General features: G+C 38.7%; 1 protein-coding gene across 5 annotated transcripts in view; it reads left to right on the forward strand.

The window, feature by feature from the left end:
• The window catches only part of ARHGAP18 (Rho GTPase activating protein 18), a 96,398-nt gene extending 77,084 nt beyond the window's left edge, over positions 1-19,314 (forward strand). For all 5 annotated transcript variants that reach the window (XM_033056215.1, XM_033056214.2, XM_033056218.1 and 2 more), the window contains exons 9-15: positions 3,056-3,215; positions 5,837-5,919; positions 7,166-7,372; positions 8,139-8,285; positions 13,114-13,238; positions 14,383-14,444; positions 16,970-19,314. In XM_033056215.1, coding sequence (XP_032912106.1) covers positions 3,056-3,215; positions 5,837-5,919; positions 7,166-7,372; positions 8,139-8,285; positions 13,114-13,238; positions 14,383-14,444; positions 16,970-17,061 — 876 coding nt within the window. In that variant the 3' untranslated portion in view covers positions 17,062-19,314. The remainder of the gene's footprint in view (positions 1-3,055; positions 3,216-5,836; positions 5,920-7,165; positions 7,373-8,138; positions 8,286-13,113; positions 13,239-14,382; positions 14,445-16,969) is intronic.
• The last annotated feature ends 1,592 nt before the right edge of the window (positions 19,315-20,906 follow it).

The following is a 20,906-nucleotide window of genomic DNA, read 5'->3' on the forward strand; positions in this document are numbered from 1 at the left end:
AGATGTCTGCCAGCCTCTGTTGTGCAGAACTCGGTCCAGCTGCTGGTTCATTAGAAATAACTAAAAGAAGGGAATATTATAGCAATTGGGTTTGTTTATTTACCAGTAACTAAGATACTAGGGTTTTTTTTCAGTTTTCTTCCATTCTTTGTTTTCCACTTCACATCTGTTCTGCAAACTGAAGTGATTTCTTAGTGATATTGTTTATTTGTTCTTTGATTTTTATTAGCTTAATACAATTTACCAGACAGTGGATCATTCACGATCCAACTTCCATTTATTTTTAACCTCTCTGTTTGCAGAAGCTAATTCTTTAAATTGAGCAATAGTTTTGTTAGCAAATATGTTTAGTTCTTTCACTTATTCTGGTAGATTTTTTTTTTTAAAGCAAGGAATTTATCATACTAAAGGACTGAAGTTTTCCCTTAATTTTCTTAAACAGAAAAAAAAAAAAGTACAGTAATTTCACGAATACAAGCCGCACCAATTTGACCAAAATTTTGGTGGAAACCCGGAAGTGCGACCAATATTCCGGGGCGGCTAATACATTAACAAAATTCTAAAAGCTGCCAACACGGAAGTGAGAGCCCGCGGCAGCCCCAAGCCAAGCTGGAGCCCGGCCGGCCCCGGCAGAGGTGGGAAAGCCTGGCAGAGGTGGGGCCAGCAGTGTGGGGGGCGGGCAGCAGAGCCTGAGCCAGCAGGGCAGGGCAGGGGGGGCGGCAGAGCCCGGGCCAACAGGGCGGGGGAGCCCGGGAGAACTGGGGCTAGCAGTGCAGGGGAGCATGGCAGAAGCAGGAAGGCCGACGGGTGGGGCTGCCTGGCAGCGGGGGAAGCCCAGCAGAATCGGGGCCAGCAGCGTGGGGGAGCCCGGCGGTGCGGGGGCCTGCAGTGCCAGCCAGGGCGAGGAAACGCGGCGGCGGTGCAGACGGGAGGGGGCGGCCGGTGAGCCTGGCGGCAGCGGCAGCCCTGCCGGCCGGGCGAGCGAACGCGGCGCGGGGCGGCCGGCAAGCCCGGCGGCGGCAGCCCGCCGGCAGGGCTAGCGAATGCGGCGCGGGGCGGCCGGCGAGCCCGGCGGCGGCGGCAGCCCTGCCAGCCGGGCGAGCGAACGCGGCAGCGGGGCGGTGCTGACGGGAGAGGGGGGCCAGCGAGCCCGGCGGCGGCGGCAGCACCACCCGGCCAGCCCCGCCGAGCCGTGGCGCTGAGCTGGGCCACCCGACCCCGTCGGCAACCATGAGCGGGCCGAGCCTGCCTGGCCCCGCCCCGAGCCAGTAAACCCCGCTATGCCGCGATCCTGTTACTAATTGGCCAATTTGTGAAAGCTGCGCACGGATTCTCGCGACGAACGAAAGTGCGGCTAATATTCGGGGTGCGGCTTATCTATTGACAAAGACAGCAACATTGTCGAGGCATCGGAAGTGCAGCTTATAATCCGTGCGGCTTGTATTCGTGAAACTACTGTATTTTCCTCATTATATGCTTTATAGAAAGACCCAGAAAAATAATTTGCTACCATATTCTATAGATTTTAGGGTTATTATTAAAAATGCATTGGATATACTCCATATTCAAATACATTTACTTTAAAATATAGGCTTGAAGTACTAGGACACATAGTTGAAATTTCTGTCTTTGCCTCTCATATAAAATTACTGTATCTTTATGCTTAATGCTGCATTTACTGCAGTGATTTGGTCTGACTGTGGGATAAGGTGACGAGTCTCAGAGGGAGAATTTTCATCTCTGTTTCTAAAGCTTGCTATTTTTGATGATCAGGAAATCATTCCCGCTTGACTTTAGATATCTGAATTATGACTATCACACATTTCAACCTCCAGTACAGTCAGTGGAGACACAAGGGCTCTCTGGAAGACAGTTGGGAATGTCCAACTTTTATATCAAACTAAGAGTCCACATTTTCTTTGTAAATAGATCCATTTTCCATTAGATAAAGTTAAATTTAATGAGAAGAGTATCTTAAAAATGAATCTAATATCCTCTGTTCAATGTTCCCTTCTTATCCAGATAAATAATTATGGCCGTAGGTTTCCACAGCACATATTTTACAAAACAAGCCAGTGCCTCTCTCCTCCTTTTCTGTCCAGAATAACTGAGCTAGAAGAAGGGAGGGACCTGTGAGAGATGCCTTGGGGCTCCTGGCCCTGTACTGAGGTTACTTTTCACTCTGCCAGGCTAGGAAAAAAATGAAGTGGGTGTGAGATTAGAACTGATACTTAGCAATAGACTAAAAGGACTTGGTTTTTGCAGTGTGTTCCCATTTGTGCATCTGTGAAAGCCCAGTAGTAGCACTACCATGGCAGCAGGGCACGGTAATGTCTGCTGCTAACAGTATCTCATCCTTTCCCAGCCCCAGAGTTATGACCTTCCACTAAGACTTGCACAGCTCTTTATTCTGCTGCATAAACTCATGATTTGTGGGACAGTCTGCTTCCACACAGGGCATGTTTGACACCCTGTGCTAGGCAAAGCTGTATATGCCCAGCAGCATGGAATTCCCTGTAGATGGCAAGAAATTCAGCTATTCAGTTACACAAATAATTCCTTGTGTTTTAAAAAGACAACCAGCCTCACCTTAGTGTATATTTTGATAAGAAACTGTGTGTCAACACACGTAATTGCCTTATTTGTTTATGAAAATGTCCATGTATGCGTTACAGTAACACCCTTGGGCAACAGTTTTGGAATTGCTCTGTATATCAGACAAGTCTTAATATTTGGGTGGAGAGAAGTCATGACCCTTATGTGCTTGAGTATGATATCTGTTTCTTACTGTAATTTATTCCATATGGCCCTGACTCAGGTCCATGGGATTTTTTCCCATATAATTTGACTGCTGCCTATTAATGTGCATTCGCTTGCAGTACTTCTGATCTACATTTATCTGTTTTGTAGCAAAAGACCAGCAGCAACTGGAGATAAGTGATATTTCAGATATCCTTCCCTTCCCCATTCAAAGTGGAAAGTATTGTTGTGTGTATAACGCATGACTTCCAGCAGCCAAATGTTACTGGTGCTCTCTGTATCCATTGCATTTCAGGGTCTTTGCCAAGAACTGGAAGCAAAATTTTATGAAGGGACTTTCAACTGGGAAAATGTAAAGCAACATGATGCAGCAAGTCTTTTAAAACTCTTCATCCGTGAACTGCCTCAGCCACTCCTCACCGTAGAGTATCTCAAAGCTTTCCAAGATGTGCAGAGTGAGTAATGTCCTTTCTGTCTCTGTTGAAAGAATTGATGCCTGTGCAGAGAAGTGCCTCTTTGCAGAGAAACAAATTGAATAACAACAATGAGTTCTCCTGAGGAAAGATGGGCATAATTTTGCTACTGTGCAAATAACATCTTTCATGTAACAGCTATTTTTATAGCTTACACATACAATGAAAGCACATTTTCGCTTCATAATGTTTCTGATAGTAGTTAGGAGGTATACAAGGGTTATACGGAAAATGTATATGACAATATCACTTTATAAATACTGTTTGCTTCAAAAGAAACCCACAACAAAGATAAGCAGCTCTTCAGGAAATGCAAAAAATTATGATTAATACTGTTTAGGATCTTTTATCCATTTATAAGAGAAGTTAAAGCAGAATAGTCAGAACTGCTGATTGTCTGCGGTCCCTTGAGAAAGTTCTTGTGAAAATATGTTATTTGCCAACTGGTAACCAAGACAGCAAACATACTGGCTGTAACTGGAAGAGAGTGGCTTGGTGATAATGAATCCACAGTGAGAACCCACATATATTAACTCCCACTCAACACAGGGCTGCGAGTTCTATTTCCCTTGTCTGCGGGCAGAGCAATGGTTCATTTCTAAGAGGGGCTTTCATAGAATCACAGAATATTCTGGGTTGGAAGGAATTCACAAAGATTATCAATTCCAGCTCTTTGAATGGTCCATATGGGGATCAAACCGTCAACCTTGGCATTATTAGCACCATGCTCCAACCAACTGAGCTAAACTCAGGGTCAGAGAATTCCCATGGACAGGCAGACCGACAAATTTTCTTAAAAAGGGTGGGCTATGTCAAGTCTCCCAGGTCTGAGCCGCCTTTCACTGCTGTCTGGTTGGTTGGAGCAAGGGGCTGGTGCTTTGGCCTGCTACACAGTGTTGTTGATTTTGCAGTTCTGAGTGTCAGGTTAAAAATGGCCAGAACACTTTCAGATGGTGCTGGCAGCAAAAAACTCCACAAGGTTGTTCCATTTACTGGACAGTGATTGGAGCCAGGAGGGTTTCTGCTTGTGCTCCTGGAGCTGCCTGGAGGCTTATGTGGTTTTACTTACCCAGAAATACTCGGGTGCCAGGATCCAAACCACTTTCTATATTGAACCAAAAGATTTGCTTCAAAACAGACATAGCACTTCATGACTTCCATTGTTTAAATCGTTTGTCTTGTTGGTTACATACAATAACATTAAGTGGTAGAGAAAGAGGACCATCTTTGTGACAGTAATTAGTGTTTATCATGATACTGTGACCAAATAGCGTGCTTAGAATTAAATATTTAAAGAACATAACATAATTTGAACAATTTAATTTGCTAATTTAAGTAATGTAAGCAACTAAAATTCAATTGTTGCTTAGGTGAGCAGACAGAAACTCTTCATTTAAGTAATGAATTCTAATTTCTTTGCAATTGTATTTTTGCTTACTTTCATAGGAAAAGATTGATTCTCATTGCTTTTTGAACATTGTGACCTGTGGTGTTTTGAGACTGAATTTAAGCCTTACTTTTAATGTGTCTTTCTAAAGCAGGTAGATACGTTGCTCTCACAACTCAATGTTTTAAATGGCTATAAAATTTGCCACTCATTTATTCAGATCCTTAATTTTCGGTATAGTAGAAAGTAGTCAGAAAGGTGGGTTTTTTTAAAATTTCATCAATGAACTTTCATTTTTGTTTGTGGTGTTCCTGAGTTGATTCAGATGAAATGTATTTGAAATAGCAATTCAGTTGGAATCCCAGCAGGGTGCATGAGAATTTTGAAATAGTGTGATAAAACTATGTTGTGCAGGTACCTCCTTCTTCACTTGTTTTATGTATGGCCTGATTCATTAGGAATCTCCTGAGAAGACTTGCCAGAGCATGTCCTCTAAAGCATGACAGGAGGTTTATCACAAGTGACAAATGTGAGGGAGCTGGAGCTTTCTGCACTGCCAGAACATAGGAGCTCTTCTAGGAGATGGAGGAGTGTAGTGATACAGCTTGGGTGAATGATGCACCACTGAGCAATTGGTAAAAGGCAGAAGCAATGTTACTTTTCTTTAATTATTGCTTGTCTCATTTGGTACAGCACTCTCTTCTGTAGATACATGTTAAGCTTCTCTGCTCGTGGTTTTATCCCCGCTGGTTTGCCATTGCAGCTGCTGTTGTTAGTGTTGCTGGAGACCTGCCTTACTCAGCTACACGTGGTTGTTCATTCTGTGTGGGTGACTTGGGAGATCATGCAACTGTGAAGGCAACCAGAGAAGCTGTGAAAGCAGTGTTAAATATACCCTTTGATATGTTGGGGCACAGGCTCAGAGAGGGAAGAACCGTTAGCTATTCCTTCTTGTAGCATTGCAAAATAAAGGAATCACAAGGCATCCAGAAAACATTGCCAAAAGACTGCTGAGTCACACACCAACTGAATCCTAAAAGAACATTTGGGAATGAGTGTCAGAAAACCAGGATCTGCCAGTCCTTTGTCATACTATGATAATTAGCCATGTGTATGCATTCAGCATTTTGCAAGGAGTTTCAACTTAGAAATCATGCTTTTTGAAGAGTATAAAAAGCAATTTCAAAATACTGAGGTCTATGTGCTTTATTGGCAGATCTCCCAACAAGGAAACAGCAACTGCAAGCTTTGAATCTTTTGGTTATCCTTCTACCTGAAGCAAACAGAGACACACTGAAGGTTAGAACTGTTAATACTATTTTCCTGCATAAGTATTTTGTGTTTCTGTGAATCCACTGTAATGAATGTTGTTGCCTTTTTAACATTCTTTATTTTCCTGTTCAAAGTTAATGCTGAAACTAGTGATTCTTTTTATTCCCCCATATTTCACATAGCTTTGGGAGAAATAAAAAACAACTTAGGGCCCTAATTCTTCCCAAGTGACTTTTAAGAATGTGACTTGACATTTTTCCAGGATTTCGATAGTAATCTCCCAGTGAGCAACCTTTTCTCTTAGAAGTTTTGCTTCTTTTTCTTTTTTTGCATCAGTCATTATTTCCAGTGCACAAAATAAACCATGTTAGAATACAATGAATGTGAGTTTCCTTTCATGAAGTGGGTTTAGCTCTTCATTTTTGTTCCTTACTTTTCTCTGTGCTGTTTTTTCTACTGTCAATAAGCTAGAAATTTATACTTCCTGCTCTCATTTGTAGCATGTTACATGGATTCTTCCAATTTGAGCTTACCCTTTTGTAGCAAAACTATTAAGGTTTTTTCAGAAGATGCTTACTGTTAAAGCTGTTACAATCAAGAATGAATGCAGGATTTATGTAGGATGCAGAACATCATCTATTATAGGCAAAAAATCCTACTAAGTCTTATTGTTCAAACAAGATTTTCTTTTGGAGTTTGTTTATTGAATGGAGGCAGTCAAGAATCTTCCTGAGTTGAGCTACAAATATCTGGAACTAAATTAATTGAAAATTGCCAGTTTCTAACTAGCTACCTGTCATCACAGTGCAGTGCTTTACTTGTTAATTGCTTACCTTACAGAATTAGCCACTCCATGTTTCCATAACCATGACAGCTGGCACTCTTGTGTGCACTTTCAGTTTAACAAATGCAAACAGTACTGTCTTAACAAGCATCTCTGGGATGCTGCTTATGCACCTACATTACAAAGGTTTTGAAACAAATCGTATGTGCAGGGCCTCAAAGTCATGTGAATGCTTTTGAAAATGTTACCCACAAAAACAAGAATGTTTTACTTCATTACTTGAAGGAAACAAAGCTTGCTTTACTGTTCTGTGAATAAATATATTCACACCTCTATTATTGGTTGCTTTTAATGTGGTTTTATTAGGAATTAAGAGCTTTTTCATAAAGATATGCAACACCATGTTTCACTAAAATGTTCATTTTCAACTCTGCACATGCTTTGTTTTTCACGTGCAGAGTTGAGCTGAAAGTTCTGCTCTTATTTCAGGTACTGCTTGAATTCCTCCAAAGGGTAATTGATCACCGAGACAAAAATAAGATGACGCTAAAGAATGTTGCGATGGTGATGGCCCCAAACCTTTTCACATTTCATGGGTTTGGCTCAAAGACTATTGAACAAAGCGAGTTTGCTATGGCAGCTGGGACAGCAAATGTCATGCGCTTTATGATTCAGTACCAAAAACTTCTCTGGACAGTAAGTGCGTTTTTAAGGGAGGGGTGGAGGATGATAAATTTCAAAACAGGGTATCTGAATAGAGAAGTCATGTGAAGTTACATGCAAGATTTAGAAAAGGATCAGACTGATCCAACTGGGATCTTGCTCATAGGTAACTCTTATGGGAGAAAAACAAAAATATTACGTCTGATTTTAAGCTCTGGTGGTCAGAGTTTTAATATCGTCTGTACTACAAGTGAACTCAGAAATAATTCCTTGGGGAATATGTGCATTTGGTCTATCAGTATATATTGCTGTGGGCAATTCTTTTTGGCTTAGAGATATTAGCAGGAAACACAGTGTTTGAACTCACTGCCCTTTTGGGCTAAACTTAATATTATATAAAATATGTTTTGATAAAGCATGAATTGTCATAAACAAAGCTTAGACAAACTGGACAAGTTGAAGGTATATTGTCCATCAGCAACTTGAAACAATTTTGACCTTTTCTGCATGTGAGGAAAAGTAATTGCATTTTACACACAAGATTCAAGTGAAGGTTTTTGGCTGACAAAAGTAAAAACACTGTATGATTCCACCCTCTCTTCCCCTGAGAAGTTACTGAATGGAATATTTTATCACAAATTGAGTGGTTTTAAAATTATTTCACAGTTTTATATTATTTGAATCTTTAGTTATTACTGGAAAGAAGTACTGTTTTTGAGTTCTACCTGGTAATTGGCCATTTACAAAGTTTAGGTGTGAAAATTATGTAGTTATTCATGCTTACTCTGTATTTATCTAGATTCCGAAGTTTATTGTTAACCAAGTGAGAAAACAAAACACTGAAAGCCAGAAGAAGGAGAAAAAGGACAAAGCTATGAAGAAACTTCTGAAAAAGATGGCATATGATCGGGAAAAGCATGAGAAACAGGAGAAGACTCCTAATGATGTAAGGAAATATACATCTGAAATGCTTTATTAATAGGATTGTAATTTTTCATGAAAAAGTGGATACAGCTATTGTCCAAGTGCAAGCTTACCTCAGTGCATATAACCCACAGTTCAATATCTCTCCTTTAGGTAACTGGCTTCTGCCATACCCATCAGTGATGTCAAGACATACATTTCAGCATAACACTCTTCACACATTTTTTAAAATACAAACATCCTATGGCAATTATAGCGTTATTTTTTCCCTGTAGTTCAGAAATAGTTTAGTTGAGCTGTTCCCACTGATATAAAACCTTCAAAAATACATCTTGTGCATGTTGAAATTGTTGATAATTTTTATAATGGGGATTTTTGGAAACTTTTTAGCCTATACAATATAGTACAATAATTATAAAGCATTTGAAGTTCATTATTCAAAAGTTGGTTTAAATACACGTACAGGTAATACCAGTTACGTGTGTTCTGATACCATAATGAAAACATACCAGATTTGGATGGTGTGAGAGTATCATATTTGGGTGGTGTGAAAGTACCCCCTTGTGGGTTGGAGTAGCAGTGAAGATTCTGGTGAGGTAGAGTCATCTTGTGGTTGTTGGTAGAAATGCAGTGCTGTGAGCAGTCTGGTTTTCTTACCAAGTGTGTGTATGTCAGACTGTTACCAAAGAAAGGGTTGTCTAATTCTTATAAAGGCATTTTTTAAGCTTTTCAGCCAAAGAAAATAGAATGTGAAAAAAGAATACGCTATATATCTGGAATCTGCTGGCGATTTATATTTCAGTGTTCCCACCTGATTTTGTATGCAGCATTTGACATGCAATGTCCAAAATTAATTAATTCCCCAGGCGTCACTTTGTCTTACTTCCATATCTGCCGATATGAAGGAATCTTTGCACAGAATGATTTACATATGATTTTAAAATAAAGCTAATTAAACACTGGAATTTATTTTTCTTGATCTAATAAGAATACTTTGAATTTGATTCACTTGAGTTGATGTGATGACACTTAATGCTGCCATCCTGTGTTCAACACTGAAATAACAGCAAATACACTGAAAAAAAGTAAATGCTGTTTCAAGTTCAGATATTAGATTTTTTTTATAATTCAGTGCAAAATATGTCTTTTTAAGCCACTGGGGAGTTAGGGCTGAGGTCTTTTAGAGTAAATTATGCCTTTCTAATCCATTGGGGAGATAGAACTGAAGCCTCGTGTAATATTCTTACTCAAATATGAATGTAAAGTCACTATTCAATAATTTTCTTTAAGCCCTAGAATTCTGTGGAGATTTTTGTCAAAATTAAATGGTACAATTTTTTACAAATCCTTCATGCTTATAGCAAGCATTCAGTAATTTTGGGTTGAGAACATATTGCTCTTAAAATCATATTTGCAAATTGATAAGGCTTCATTGTAAATGACAATTTTATACATTTTTCAAGTAAAAAAACCTCTTTCATTGTTTATTGGTTTGGGTTTTCTTTCTATCCAGTTTTCAATTTATACTGCTTTAATTTAAAAATGAGGTGGCTTTTCCTGTGCAGTTCTTGAACTATATTTCACTCTCAGGTGGCAAGTGAGGAACCCAGACTTGTGGTGAATTTCCCACTCCAGAGAAACCTGTTTGAAACTTTCAATATCTAATTACTTTGTGTGCTGCTGAATAAAAGCTGAGGAAAGGTTTCTATTTTCTAACACTTGCTGTGGCACCCTATATGATTAAACATAGATGGACAGAACCTGCCATATTCTCAGATCCTCAGTTACCCTCAAATAACTCAGTATCTGCATTCTTAATAGCAACTCATTTGGATAAAATTTCATCTTAGCTCTGATGAGGCATCTCTGTCAGTCACATTTCCCCTTTTGAGACAGAGGTTAAAAATTTGCATTTGCTGCAAACTTCAGGTGAGATCTCTGTAGAGTATTGAGAGTGGTTAATATTAGATTAGCTTGTGAGGGTTGAATTGCTTATTGGGATACCTATACATACCTATGGCCGCAAGTCAGTGTTAGGGATAAGTCTTTATGTTGGTGTTGGGCTGAAAAGTGCTGTAGGCAAAGCAGGATTGGAAATTTACCCACTGTCTTTAGCCACATTTATACCATCTGTCATTGTATTCCTCTCTATGGTGCAGTTGTTCCAAAAAAGGGACCTATCATGTGAGCAGCACAATGCAATGCACTGGGCTGAGCTACTGCAGGTTATAAAAACCATTGTATCCCACGGCCCTTCTGTTTGTATGAGCTGTTTGAATTTACACAGAGTAACCTCTCTGACTCCTGCTGAATATGTCACTCACTGCAGTGCTGGATTATTTACAAAAAAAAAATTGCTACTTGCTAATAATTTCTCTGCGTATAGTTTTCCATTTTTTTTTGTCCCAAACTAGGTGCAGTATTTTGCAGTCCAAAAGAGAACAAGTGCTTTGCATTTCTTTCAGGCTTTGCCTTCCATGTAGCAAGAGCCTTTTGAAAATCAGTTTTGTTCTTCATAATGTTCGTGCCCCATACCTGCTTGGTATACTTTGCTCCTTTAATAAGTATGTATTATATTCCTTCATTAGTGAAAATACTGCATAGTCACATTTCTCTCTGCACCTAGAGTGAAAAATATTTAAGTGGGTCATGAAAAATTGATTAGAAGAAACTGGGAGAGACCCATCCCAGATCCTATAGTCACGCAGCTGCTCTTTGTGATATATGGATTCCGAGTCCCCTCTGAATAGGAAGGGTTTGGAGAAGATTAGTATCTCACACGTGACTGCTGTGCCTAGTGCAGACTGAATGTTGTCACCAATGTATTTTCCATCAAGTAAGGATGTACTCACTTCAGTTTTTTTAATAATGCACTATCTAATTCAGCCAGGGGTTGCAGTGTTTTAAATCTGACCTGAGAGGGCCTGTGAGGCAGGAGAGGAAACTTGAAAACTCAGTAGCATGGGTGACCCACTCTTCAGTGTGTTGTCAATCATCTCATAGGTTCATAGCTTAATGTGTTGTGATATGGAGCTCCTCACTTGGGTATTTTGTGCAGAGAATAAGTCCTTCTGTCATTCAGCCACATGTTCATTCCCACCAACTTGCATGGTGTATGGGCTAAGGGTGACTCAGGTTCTGTTCTCTTTAGTTTGGCAGCATGAACATATTGTGCAGCTGAGCATGCTTTCTCCTGGAAATGCAGGTGGTGAAAGTGGCAAAATGCATTAATTAGCTGAGCTAATTATGACTTTCTATGAATAAACAAAGTAATTATTCTGTTTGATCTATGACCATAATGGTAGAGCTCTGTGACCATTTCTAGTACTTTCTCGCATACGCTCAAAGCAGACTGCTTTTTAAATAATTTATCATATGCCTGCTGTGTAGCAAATAAAGTTACCCAGCTGAAAGTTGGAGAAACTCCACTAAAATCTACGGAGACAAAATGATAAAGAAATGTATACAAAAATGAAAGCTAGTTTAAATTTACCAATTTGAATTTGATGGAAGACCAGTTAGGGACATCTATAAATAATAATTTCATCCTTAAAAATGTAATTTATTTTTGCTATGGTCCCAAAAGTTTGGAAAGAGGCAAAAAAATTTCAAGCAAGATTTACTACCTAGCAGATGGCTTAAGACACTTTTTCGATTGGTGTAGGCCTTAAAGAACAGTTCTGACAAATTTAGAGATAAATCTTGGAGAAATCTCATAGAGATCTCTTGCAATCTTTGATTCCACAATTACTGCATAGCAAATTCTCCTACTGCTTTAGACAGAAATAGTAAGGATGTCTAGTATTTTTAAATCAATATGTAATAAGAATGGACATAAAAGGATTGTTTAGTTAAAATTGCTTAGTATAACTCATCATTTGTATAGTAATGAGGCTTCAGCTTTCTCTGGAAGCTGTTCTTCTGATTCTGCTCACGTCTGTACTTGTTACATACTTGTTTAACTCTGATGGTTTCAGCAAAGCCATTCTAGATTCACAGGTGCCCAGATTTATTAATTGATTATGGAATTAAAAATGTAATAGGATAATGATAATGTAATAGCAATAGGAAAATTTCCAGGAATAGAAATTTGAACCTTATTCACAAATAAATTATGCCTTTTGGAACTTCAAATGTCATGTACATGCAAGTTGAACAGAAAAGCTGTCCTTTGTCCTCCTTCTCTGTAGCTAATATGATTAGTATTCATCATCAAGGACTTGTGGGTTAAAATAAAATACAAATCTGTTATGTAGTCAGACTATTATATAAGACCATTGGCTAGCTGAATATATGCTGGGCAATAAGAAATAGGGAGAAAAACCTGCACTAGTGAATATATTTTTTTAAAAATGAAATTTATTAAAAGAAGAATCCTTTAAAGTAGACTGATCCATGAGTACTTTGTGATTTCTTTTTGGCAGGAAGTTCAGATTAAATGGAACTGGACAGGTTTCTTCCAGAAGTTTTAGCAAAGGGTTGGTGCAGGGGCATTGCCTGGTCTTCATGCCTGCAGCAAGAATTTTCCGTATCACTGTCACATGCTTCTTAGCATGCCAAAGTGTGTTCTTGATATAGCATAATTGTTATTGTTATTCTTAACATCTTTGAGAAATAATTAAACACTACTGTTTCTTTGTTCTGAAGTTCTCCCTGTTGTTAAAAAGAGCTTTGAAGGTTGGATGTAATTTACTGAACTGCTGCATAGTTACCTTATGTTTGTAGTGAAGTGTGGTAGATAGTGAAGTGCAGAGCCACTGTACTTTCTTACTTATTCCATACTGTATTTTGAGAAGCTCATCAAAGCCAGCTGCTAGCAGCTTTGTTCCACCACTTTTATTGCTTTGCAGACTGATGTTCCTCAGGGAGTGATACGGGTGCAAGCGCCTCATCTTTCCAAAGTTTCCATGGCAATACAGCTGACAGAAGAACTGAAAGCCGGTGATATAGTAGCCAGGTTTCTCAGCCAGAAAAGGTATAAACACATCTTTGTTTTGTTATCATGTCTGGAGAAGTGCCTCTTCATTTATTATATCAAGAAAAAAGTTTTAAAATACTCAAAGTCCAGATCAGTTCATGAACTTTTTGGCTGAATTTAGCCATCAAAATACACACTTAAGGAGTTAATGTTTTTAAATGTCATTGATGCTCAGGAAGCCTTCAGGAATACGAGTGCTGCTAGTGAAAAATTAATTGCTGTTTAATCTGATGAGTCAGGAATAGTTCTGTACTTTTGTGGGGACAAGTCAGAAGGGAACTCCAAGAAAACAGAGGAATGAGGAAAGAAGAAAGAAAATATTTTGTAAAATAATGCATTGATATATAACAGCATAATAGGTATTAGAATATAATGATGCACAAATGCCATGCACATGAAATGATTTAAAACAAAGCTGCATTTTAGTAATTCAAATCCATTTAGAAAGGGAGAAATTTTAATCAGTCTTTTGTAAAAAAATAAAAGTAACACATGTTCATTATATCTAACTATTTGGCAAAAGCAATAATATGGTACACTAGTTGAGATTAAGAAGCTGCTTTTTCCTAAATGATGTTTTTAGCGTTTTACACCATTGTCAGAAAGTTATTTTCTGGCTGGGCTTTAGCATATGTTATTACAATTAAGCAGTGAGAATAATAGAATCCCTTTGTAATACAGGGACTTTATTCTTCCACTGTTGGTTTTTTACTTCTTTTAGTTGCTGTACAATTAAATCCAGCAAGAATGTGGTTTCTGCCACCCAACCATAAGGCTTTTTCTGAAATATGGTGTATTTGAGGGAAATACTTATTTTTGCAGCAGCATTAAAAGAAAAATCAGAGGGTAAATATCAAGCAACTTGCTAATAACAGTGAAATTATTTCCTGAAACCTGCAGTTGTTTCATATTTTTCTTACTTTACCTTTTCTAGTGTATTGCTCACTTTCAGGGCTGTTCATTTGCACTAGCATGCAAGGGTATTCTTGTTCACTGATTGTATCAGTAAGCATACACACAAAGGATTTGTGATGGGTGTATTGCTGATCTTAATTATCATGACTTCTCCCAGACATGTGTAGGGGGCTGATCCACAAGCACCTTTGTAATATCATCATTCATTGTTTTCTGTTCCCCACAGTGGAAATGTCCAAACACTCAAGAAAGAAGAGGTCTTTCTTTATGAAATAGGAGGAAATATTGGTAAGAATGGCTTCTGAACAACTTCTTTTGCTAGAATAGGATTCCTCAGTACATTGCCCATGGGCTTCACTGTGGCTGCATTTTCATTCATGTCCCTCATTCTCCCTGACACTACGGCAGACAGTTAACCTTATGGAGAAAGCAGCAGAGATGTGGTGTGGCCATATTAATAGTATCTTATTATCTGTCCCAGTTGAAGTTGGCAGCTGTAACAGATGTTCCTGATATGTATGTACAGTGAATAAGCACAGAAAGGTTGGATACAAAAATGTTTGAAGTTTACCTTATTCATCTCTTTGTATTGAGGCATAATAAATGAACTTAGAGTTCTTCATGTTCTGCATTTGAGTGTCACTTGCTGATTCTTCTGGGGGGAAGAAAATGCTCAGCCAGAAAGATGACCATGTGATAAAATTTTCCAACCGTTAGTCTTTCCTGCTCTGCTTACTCCAGACCCTTTTGATTAAAATAAATAGCAGATCAGCAAAGTTAATGCCAAGGATAATTTTGGACAGTTCTAAAGTTTTCTTCAATGAATGAAAGAGTACTTTTGCATTAGAAATCAGTTCCTAATCACAGCATTTTTCAAAGGAAAACAAAAGGAGAACTAGAAAGCAGTAGTAGATTGTACTTAAATTTACTTTTTCCTTAACTGTGACCTGTAAACTTATTTGGCATGATAAAATTATATGCAGTTCTTCTTTCCTTTGCAAGTTTTAATTCCGTATGTAAATTGCTACTTCTAGCATTTCTTTTATTCTAATCACTATTATAAATCAATTTTTGGCATGTTTGTCTAAACCAAAAGACTTAAAAATAGCACTTACTTATGTTTTACTGTTTTTACTAAGTCTGTTAAATAATTTACCAAGATAATTGGAAGCCAGATGAATGTATTGTATGTTTGTTGCAAATCCAGTATCTACACAAATTTCCTGTGTCCATTAAAGCAGGTTGCAATCACAGACGTAAGACTTTTTTAAAGGAGTGGAATATTGTTTATTCTACAGAGGTGTAATCATTGCAGGAAAAAAGGTTTTGTAACAGAATTCCAGTGAAACTGGAACAACTTACTGTTACTTTAAACATGTGACAGAAATTGTATTTCTCTTGGAGAAAGTGCAGATTTGTTTTGTTTTGTTGTGACATAGGTTCAAAAGCTTAGATATTTTCTGTGTCTGAATGGTTTACTTCCAGAGAATTTAAACTTAAATCAGTCCTTACTAGTCCTTAATACTCTCACTTGAGGTAGGAGAAGCTCCCTGCCTTTAACCTGCCATACAGGTTTAAAGCAGCTGTCCTGACCTTTGCCATCTCTCTTCCCAATGTGCCTGACTCATGTAGAGAGAGCCCAAAAGAAGACTCGAGGCTCTTATGACACGCTCATATGCTTACACTCCTGCTCATAATTGTAACAAGCACGATGCTGTGATCTTGTCCCGTAGCAGATGGAGCTGCTGAAGTCTGCAGACATTTCTTTAGTACACCATAGGACTTCAAGGCACTGAATGGGACTTCTGCCACTGCTTTGTGCCAGGACTGGCAGGATAGGGACAAGGCAAAGTACTGTCCCCATGCTCTCACTGCCTGAACATGCTTCACTGTGCAGAGGTGAAGACCTAGTTCAGCAACATGGACGGGACTGGTCACAGAGGCTGGGATTAAAATCCTAGAGAGAGCAGATGGAGACTGTGCCTAGTTGAGCAGGGAGTCTTGCCTTCTTGCCTGCTTTGTGCAGGGAGCCCGAAGAGCTGGCAGACTCAGCTGCAATGTTTCCGCATGTGTTTGCCTCTCGTGTCAGGAGTGCAAGTGCTGGAAATGTCTGTCTGCATAAGCCATCCACCCCAACCAATTGCACAGCAGAGTAGAAGAGGAGCTGTGATGTAGAGCTGCAAATGCATGAGATGATGCTTTGCCTGTAGGGTAATGGGAAGAATATGCAGATCTTGATGGATCAGCATATGCTATTTTCATCATAGCTACTAGACATAAATTAATTGCCTGTAGTGCACCAAGAACAGTGTACTACTTTCCCCTCCTAGGACAGCAACTGTTACAAGTGGTTAGCAGAACAGCTGATTTAAGAGGAGGAGGATAGGGAGTAACACCTTCTTAGCAAGGAAAAACCTTGCTCAAATTTAGCATTTAAAAAAGGGGAAATAATCTGAAATTTTAATGGGCTTCTATGCAGATGTATAGTTTTTGGATATCGTGATCAGGACATTGCTTCATTTTTATTTGCAGATGGGAGTTCCCATCTGCATGGTCTGTGTGAAGAATCTGACCTAGAATGTGTCACAGAGGTAGAACAGCCCCTTCTCTCCTTCCTTCTTGCTCTCATTGCCTTCCTCCTCAAGGCAGACAGGAAGGATAGGAGCACCTCCAACTTTTATGTGCGTTGTCCTTTATCAGACACCACAGAGAGACATTGAAAATGTACATGGAGTAAAACAGTAACAGGAACTTTGGAAGTTGTTTCCTTTCTGTTTTGGTACTGAAGTAACCATGTCTTTGTCTGTTTCCAGGAGAACGCTGCCTTGATCATGATACCTACATGAAGGACCTATACCAGCTCAACCCAAATGCTGAGTGGGTTATAAAACCTAAGCAGAGCTAAGATCACAACTAATGGCAGAACCTCCAACCTGTGGACTTACATTGTACAGCTGAATGTTTCAAAAGGATAGTGTGTCCTTTCAACATTCAACCATTATGTATATTCATAGAACTTTATCCAGTTTAAAAAAAAAAAAGTGATGGTGACCCAACAGTTATAACCAGTAAACTTTCAGTTTTACTTGCAGCAAGATTTTGGAGATAGCACAGTTTTCCCACTCATGTTTGAAAAGAGCATAAGTATCTTATATATTTTATATATAAGTACCTTAAATATTTTAATGGCACTAAGCTACCTCCCATCTGGTAGGTCTTGTTTAAGAAGAATTTATTTTTCAAACAGGTGTTTGAACTCCTTATGTTAGAGAGCTACAATCTGTTTGTGTAGCATTTTGTGTTTATATAGGTCTTTTCAGTGCTAGTACAATAGAGAACCAAATCCTAATCAGCACTTCTGAATGGTACAGTATTAAAAATACCTAACCCAGTCATATGAATTTCCCAGATAAGTGTGAATTTCACAGGAAAAAACTGCAATGCAATGTATTTTGTCTTTGGAAGTCCTAATTTAAAGTTTGATGAAAACTATTTAAAAACAACTGTGAAAATGCTTTATATGCAGCTTTTTTGCTAGCTCTTTTAAGTAATTTTATTTTTACTCCAGTTGATTGTGCTCTTGAGAGTATTACCAAAAAAAGGAAAGAAAAAACAAAGGATCACGTGACAATGTGAGTCTTTTTAAAGCTCACTACTCATTGTCCTTTCTGGCATATTGTCATGCACTAGATAAACTTTTTAGGTTTTTCAGCAGTGATATGCAGTCATGTTACATACACTGATTTCAGGTTTTTTGGACATCTGATAGATTGAGTTTTGTGAGCTGCCAAAACTTTTCTATTACAAGCGTAACCAAAACTTTTAGGAAAAATAAAATAAAGGTGGAAGGAAACTGTAGTCTAAATTGCATAGGTAGCAAACCACTAAACCTTTCATTCAAAAATACTGTAAGGGTCTACTGTGGGTATTATCTACCATCAGCTGTATATCTGGTCTATCCTGGACGAGGCTAGAAATCAAGTTCTGATTTCCCTGATGTTGATAGATGCTGTCAAAACTACTTTGAAAATTACTGATCCAACAGAGAGCTATTGCAAATGCATCCTGTTTCAGGAGAGGACAGAAAACTCCCCATGGAATTCACTGATAATGAATTATAGGCTGAGGAAGCTTGTGGGAAAGAGCTGTGGCCTGGAGTTCCAGAGCCCCAGTCCCACAGCAACACTTTGAGCTCACTAGCTTGTGTACCGCTTCACAATTTATTTGTAAACTAGCTCAGCTGTGCTTGAACGCTTACACCTGTGTGCTGACTACCTGAAGTAACTACTGTGAAATTGTACCCTTGGAATTAAATAGTTTCTTTCAATGCACACTGAGATTTATATTGACCTCGTAGGGAGTATTCTACATACAATCAAGGACTGAATTACATTTTTTTACATGATCAAAGCTGATTAAAGGAATTAAGGACCTTTCTGCTGAGCTTTGGACATGGGCCCTGTGTTGACAAAGTAACCACTGGAACTCTCCCTTTTATATACAAGCAGTGAAACAGAACTCTGAAAGGTCATAGAAAAATTAGACTTCTGCTGATGAGTTATTCACAGCATATGAACAATTTTGGGGCCATACGTATTTATTGTTTCTTAAAGTCAAAGGTGTCTTCATATGGAAAGGAAGCACTGCACTGGTTGGTTCTGAAAAGCAGGATGAGTAAAAGAGGAAATTGTTCTAATGTGTCTACTGCCCTAGATGCTCCATCTAGTTGGGTATTCCCACGTGGTATAGCACTGTGTCACATGGACAAATCCTCTCAGACAAATTACTTTTGTCTGTAGAACAAACTCCCTCTTCTTCAAATGTAAGGAATAGATTAGCAAAACTGTACAATGCTTAGGTAAACATTTATGTACCTAATGTAAGAAATATAAGGGTTTTTTTGACATGTAATACAAAAATGATGTGTGTTTTCATAATACATTATAGTTCTGTAAAAGATTACTTTTTACTGGAACTCTAGGTGTTATTTTAATCAGGAGCAAAGTGCGAATGATAGGAACAACTGTTCCTAACAGTTGCTGCATAAAATTGCAACCAACCTGTGGTTACGATCTCTTAAATAACTTTGTTTTTGGTTTAGTGCCATTGGTTTTTTTAATTTAAAAAAGTTCTTTTGTAATTAAATGGTTTTTTCTGACTTCTTTTCTCATTCAAATTCTTATATTTGTGCATAAAGCGTACCTAAATGACGCTAAGCAATGACTATTTTGTAATTTCACACTTTACATCTTTGTAGAGAGCTTGTACTATTGTGTATGACAAGAGAAATGGTAAGTGGAAGTCCTGCAAAGTGAATGCCTGCTGGAAAAAGAAGTAACTGGCTAGAAGTTTAGAACTTTGCTTCAATTGCAGTATACCTTTGCTAAATCTGTAATATAACAATTACTGGGTTCATGCAAAGGAACAGGAGACTTCTTGGTGCTAATTGAAAATACTGGCTCTTAATTCCTCATAATTAAGTAATTAAATTAGGGCACAAGTGGGGAGTCCAAAACATTCAGGTAAGCTGATAAGAACCTTTTGTAATTAAAAAGACAATGCTTATTTGGGGTGATTTGACAGGCCATGATTGTTTGACTGATGACTTGGGAAACGCATATGCAGGAGATTTTTCACCCAGCTGACATTGCTGTGTGCAACCCTGTGCAGGCAGAGCAGCAGGGATTGGGGAGAGGAAGGAGTGGAGAAGCAGGTGATGGTCCCTCTTACCACTGCCTGGATGTTGTGGAGCATGTAGGGATGGTTTTATGCTCAAAAACCCTCTGGTGAAGGAGGGGAAAGGTCCCCAAAGCCTGTATGAGGTGTAAACGCCTTTCTTGCACTACCTGTTCTTCAAAGACTGTGGAGTTTGCACTCATTTTCCTTAGCCTCATTTTCTTCTCTACGTTGTGCAAAGCACTTGCACCATTCCTGGTTATCCATAGGTGCCAGGAGGAAAGGTATCATCCCAACCCACTGTCCCCTGTGAGCAGCAGTGAGACACGTTCATCTCACGTTGCACGTCAGCAAGCAGCATCTCTGAGCATTCCACTGACGTTTCAAGAATGCTGTAGGGAGCAGGAAGATGAGTGGACCTGAATGTGATGGAAATATTGGGTGAATTTCTCTCAGGCCTTTCACTAAGCAGTGGCATGACTAAGATGAATTCAAGTATAAAGAGATGCACTTTTTGACAGTGAGCACCAACAAAGAAGGAAATGTTTGAGAAAGGCCAGCTTGAAACTTTTCCCAGCCCATTATTTCTTTGTCAGACATTCTTAAGAGCAATGTAACTCTCCAGTAAAATATACTCTCTTCCTAAGTACTGAGTTAAATTGCAGCAGCAAGCTAACTTGGCAAAAAATTGCTAAAGAAATTATTTCCTTGGTATCACACTTAAATGCATCTTAGGATTATTTCTCTGCTCTGCTTCTATCTTTAAAAAGTTGTAGCCATTCAAAAAGTATAAAATGTGTATGTGCTAATCTTACAGTGATATTTATAATAATATTTTTTATGTAGAGAAATGTTTTAAAGGTATTTATACCACTGCTTTTGTTTGCATACAAACCACATCTGAGGTAGGTAAGTACCTATCATCCCCATTTAGCAGATGGGAGAAGTGTTCATAAATGGCTGCTTCTGGCTAGAAGGGGTGAAATTAATCTGATTCATAGAAGCCAAATAATGATCCTCCAACAATTGCTTTAAAAATCTGCTATATTGCCAGTAACAGTAGTATAGCAATCA

Source organism: Catharus ustulatus, chromosome 3, assembly GCF_009819885.2.
Source record: "Catharus ustulatus isolate bCatUst1 chromosome 3, bCatUst1.pri.v2, whole genome shotgun sequence".
NCBI lineage: Eukaryota > Metazoa > Chordata > Aves > Passeriformes > Turdidae > Catharus > Catharus ustulatus.